We start from the raw sequence: 5,000 nt of genomic DNA, 5'->3' as shown, positions 1-5,000 counted from the left end.
AAATAAGTTGCTTCCATTCCTCGATCGATATGATCACTGACATGGCAATGTAATAACCAACGTCCAGGATTCTTAGCTATCATCCTAACTGTCTTGTAGACACCTATTAGAGGAAATAATCAAATTATTATGTTAGTCAGATAGAGGCGGGTTTTATTGTTGCATAATTAACAATATTTCGTATTATGTAACCTAACTTAAAAACAGGTTTGATCTTTCTCGAATTGTGACCACAACAGATAAAACCATTGGCTGTCGCCACACAGGAGTTACAAGTAAAGCAATTTTCTGTACAGTTGATCTGCAGTATCCCTTCATGCGTTGTTCTGATGTTGGATAGTACCTTGAAATCTTTGACCAATGGTCATGTAGTAATCAACACATCAAGATGTCTGTATCCAAATGAATTGATGTGGTGTGGTATGATGTGATGTGCTGTGCTGTGCTGTGCTGTGCTGTGCTGTGGTGTGACGTGATATGACGTGATGTGATGTGGTGTGGTGTGGTATGTGATATGATGTCGTGTGGTGTGATGCCATGTCATGTCATGTCATGCCATGTCATGTCATTCACTGTGTATTTTGTATATTTTGACCATAAAGACAAATTTCCCCAGTTATATTATAAAGACAATAAAGTTATTAAATTGAAAAAGAAGGACTTTTACCAAATAATTAATACATGTGTGTTGGGAGATCTTCTACTTTTGTAAACATAAACAAAGCTACTTTCATTCAAAGTTTGTATCAAATTTCAAGAGGGCTATTTCAAATATTTGTAATTCGAAAAAAACATTAACAAGGTTCATAATTGATAAGAAGGCGGAAGTTAATATCCTTACCAGGAAAGAGGTCGTAAACATCTGCCCGGTGTTCTAGACCAGATTGCTGAACTACAATTGTTTCTCCGTGGAAATGGACCGGATGTATGTCGTAGTGAGTGCCAAATCCAATCAGATACCACTCTACAGTGTCCCCAACTGACATCTCCAGACCTTCCAGATTAGCATAGATTAATCCATTTATTCCTGCCAGGCGAAATATATAGAACATATTTAACTGGAAGAGATGGAATTGAGACCATTAGTAATATATAGCGAGGGGTTATTTGCAAAATATATTATGCAGTTTGTACTCTTTAGTCATAAAATATCACATTATATTATATCATGCTACTATGTGCCATTCTGATTGGATAATAGCTGTGGTAAAATCCCATTTTACCACGCTGGCAGTGGTAAAACGGGCCCCTAAACTAGCATATGAATAGTACTCACAAAAATGAAGCTAGTGTTCGTTCTTATACCAATAAGTTAACACTTCCTCAGAGTAAAGGTATGTCAGGTATCCTGTACAATAGTTTGGGTTACAGTAGTCCAAATAATTCCACTGATGACCTTGCGATCGAAAGCAACGATCGATCAGTGGCTTCAACATCACTGGCCATGGCTGATAAGGTACAAGTTCACCCATGCAACGAGCCGTCAGCGTCCTGCTCTCGTTGAATCAAGCAACACCAATTTAACTTTTAACCATCAGTCAAGTGCGTCAGGATTATTTCAAAACTGTACATTTTCAGGTTCAGTCAATGTTCAATGTGTCCATTAAATTAAAGTAGAACGTGAAACGTCGCATCTCCGATTTACTGTCTCAAGCTTTCTCCGATTCAACTGATTCAACGCCGAGACATCTATTTTTAGCAGTGTACAAGATTGTATTGTTCTTATGTAAATATCCAAACAAAATTGTTACTTTCTTTGACCTCTTGCCCCGTTTTCTTTGTTGCTAGTTTTCAACGCGTTTTCGTTTTGCAATATATGATGTAAATAAAGTAATTTATCAATGCAATGTAATGCAGTGTATGGTTTGTGTTCACGCAGTGTGTGTGTGGGGGGGGGGGCGACATGAACGTATCCACTCATCAAAATATGCTCGTTCCCGACGATTTATTACCGACGATCTTTTTCTGTACGTGCGAATTCGCCTTTTCGGGCATATACATAACCACAGAATCACATTTAGAACAAATAGACACATATTTTGATATAATATAATAGCAATAACCCCCGCCAAAGGCGGGTATACACTCGAATTTGGTACAATTCGCTCCATATAGCACTCGCCATTCGGCTCGTGCTATATGTCGCGAATTGTACCAAAATCTTGTGTATACCCGCCTTCGGCGGGGGTTATTGCTTAATTTTATAAGTTTCTTTGTTTATTTGTCTTTTCTCTGTCTTGCTACCTACTTACACTGCCTGTTTTATGTCTTTCTGCCTTTTTATATGTGTATATGTTGCTGTCTACCTGACTGATTGTCTGTCTGTCTGTCTGTTTGTCTGTCTGTCTGTCTGTCTGTCTGTCTGTCTTTGACAATCGTCAGTCAGTCAGTCAGTCAGTCAGTCATTGAGTTGGTCAGGCAGACAAAGATCAAGATCTGGGTTTGTTTTGATTTCCGTAACTGTGAATTTCACTAAATTCATTTCACAATAACTGTTACAGTAGAATCTACAGTGCTGTAATCGCATTTCCCGGTTACTAATACAGTATTCTTCTTTCGATTGATCTATCTGGTTGATTACACTCGTGTTTAACTGGTCGTCAAAGCATTTGCGCATAACACTTAAAGATCAAATTTCATTCTATGTATATAAATTCTGTGCTGAACATGATTGTCTACGACCATGATATGAATTAAGGTGTGTGAATTTTAATATTTCTACAAGGAAGTCTTATGCATTCGAAGACTATAGAAGACTATTGACCCTACATCTTGATGGTCAAAGATCAATTTCTGTTCATAAATCAAAGCTCATATTTAATTGTAATAATAGTACATATGTCCACAATTCAAAGGTGTCCAGTTAAAGGCTAATTGACCTTAAATATGAAGGTCAAGGTCATAGGATATCATCCTATCAAACAGCTCTCCCCCTGATAATGTTGGTGTAGACACATAAATTAATTGGTGCCCCAATGTGCAAAACTCCAAATTATTGCGCGTAGTGAATTTGACTTTGAAGACGTTAAGGTGAAAGTCGTATACTGTATGTCCGTGTTGGACTAGAAAGCTTACCTCTAACAATGAGAATCGTGTCGCCATGCAAGGGGCTAAAAGCATTGGACATAGCAATACAACTTACAATGTAGAAGTTTACTCACCGTGCATTGAGTTGGAGAAACCCCATAAACCACCCCTATCAACTGAATCCGGTGTACCACAGTATCGTTGGATATTTTCATCCAAATACCAACTGTCATTTTCATCATTAATGGAAAACAAAAGTGCAAATTCTTTATCTACGTCTGTACGTTTATTGTCGGCATCTAATACTCCTTGTTTGCACACGACAAGAGGACCAATCAAACCAGAACTTGTATCTCGTACGTAGTCCACGGCTGAATAGTACACCCAGGTAATACAGTTTGGATCATCATCTGTTGGTCCGGCACTTGGTGGAACTTCCCAACTGAAATATAAATATGCACGGATAAAACGTGTGGAAATAGAAAGTACATATGGAACGAGAAATGCTGTTTCATATTTTATGACAAACTCTATGCCACGGTTAATATGCTAAGTTTCAGTTTTGGTATGATGCAAAGCTATAATTATGTTTCTAGTTATTAATTTTGATGTAAGCTGTAGACTATTTCCGTTGTTTTCCCCAATCAAAGGGAACGTTATAAAAGGCAATTGTCATATGAATGATACATCTGAATTTCTGCACAAATTCGAAAACAAAACCTCGACCAACATAGCCAATAGTATAAATTTTTCAGAATTTTTTTTTTTTTTTAAATTTCACATCAATCTTCAAATCTACTATTGAAATGAATGTAAACTCATTACTCATTTCAGAAACGAACTTGAAAATGCAGCTATGGACATAAAGACATATTATGGTCAGTAGCAGGTACATAGCATGACAGATTATAAAAAAAAATCATAAAACAGGCATACGTGTATGTGAAAGTATCACCCGGCATGACACCATCATCCTTCCGCATGTTTCCACTGGTGCCATCCTTGTATGGAGCGCCTTCTGTGTCCTTTGAATAGACAACGCCATGTGGGTGAATAGAGTAATTTCTAGACGCCAAGTTGTAAAACACGATTTGAATAACTTCGCCAACTTCCGCTTTAACAACCGGTCCCAGTAATCCAAGGTGATGCTCTTCTTTAGAACGATGTTTCAGAGCTGAAAATGTTTCATCAGTGAACTCCCTGTATAATGCTTTCTTGTAAACCTTGCCAACTGTTGTGTCCCCTCTGTGTGTTTGCTCATACGCAAAACTTGTAACATAAAAGTAATTGCATGCTTTTAATGGTCCTGTCATTAAAATAGGTCCTTGTAATCCGTGATCGTGAAAACCACACGGCAAGACAGTGAGTGAAAATTATAATGTCAACTACTTGAATCGGCTTGTTAACACAGGCAAAAACTAAAACTAAAACTACAACAACAACAACAGTTTTAGTTTGTGTCTATCTTAGTTTGTTGATTGCTTCCCCGTTATATTGGGACTGTAAAGTTTATGTTTCATTTCAAATGAATGTTTATATCATAGGAAACATACGGCAGTTTTGTATTCGTGAGTTTCATTGCCACAATTCGTGAGTGTCATATACAAATAGCGATTTAGATGCGACACTACTTTTTGTACCAAATAGAGCAGTGAACAATCTGACTATGATTATATCGTTGGCAACGTCAGCTTCAACTACCATGCCAGACATCCTACTTGAAACAATGGCTACATTGAGGTATTAAAGTGATAGTATACTTTGGAAATATAGCACTTATAGCACAAATATATCTTGTCATATACACTCCATACAATATAGGTAATTATGAAAACAAATCGATTCCATGCATCCGTCAGTGATTGGCTTAAATCGTGTCATGTGGTATTGACTGGTGACCAGCAATGACCTCCATTTCCATACAGTGAGACACTAGTCATGTTCTATTCTTTCCCCAGGGCAATAGTTCTGTA

The 5,000-nt window shown here is 37.4% G+C and overlaps 1 protein-coding gene across 1 annotated transcript in view; it reads right to left on the bottom strand.

The window, feature by feature from the left end:
- LOC144445290 (hephaestin-like protein) overlaps nt 1-5,000 on the bottom strand; it is a 30,838-nt gene that overhangs the window by 14,859 nt on the left and 10,979 nt on the right. Inside the window, exons 13-16 of the mRNA XM_078134832.1 lie at nt 3,964-4,296; nt 3,162-3,469; nt 842-1,027; nt 1-103 (exon numbers count right to left, since the gene is read on the bottom strand). The exon at nt 1-103 is cut by the window's left edge and continues 8 nt beyond it. Coding sequence (XP_077990958.1) covers nt 1-103; nt 842-1,027; nt 3,162-3,469; nt 3,964-4,296 — 930 coding nt within the window. The remainder of the gene's footprint in view (nt 104-841; nt 1,028-3,161; nt 3,470-3,963; nt 4,297-5,000) is intronic.

Source organism: Glandiceps talaboti, chromosome 14 (assembly GCF_964340395.1).
Source record: "Glandiceps talaboti chromosome 14, keGlaTala1.1, whole genome shotgun sequence".
NCBI lineage: Eukaryota > Metazoa > Hemichordata > Enteropneusta > Spengelidae > Glandiceps > Glandiceps talaboti.
The sequence above is the reverse complement of the archived record's forward strand: the minus strand, read 5'-3'. Positions and strand labels throughout refer to the sequence as shown.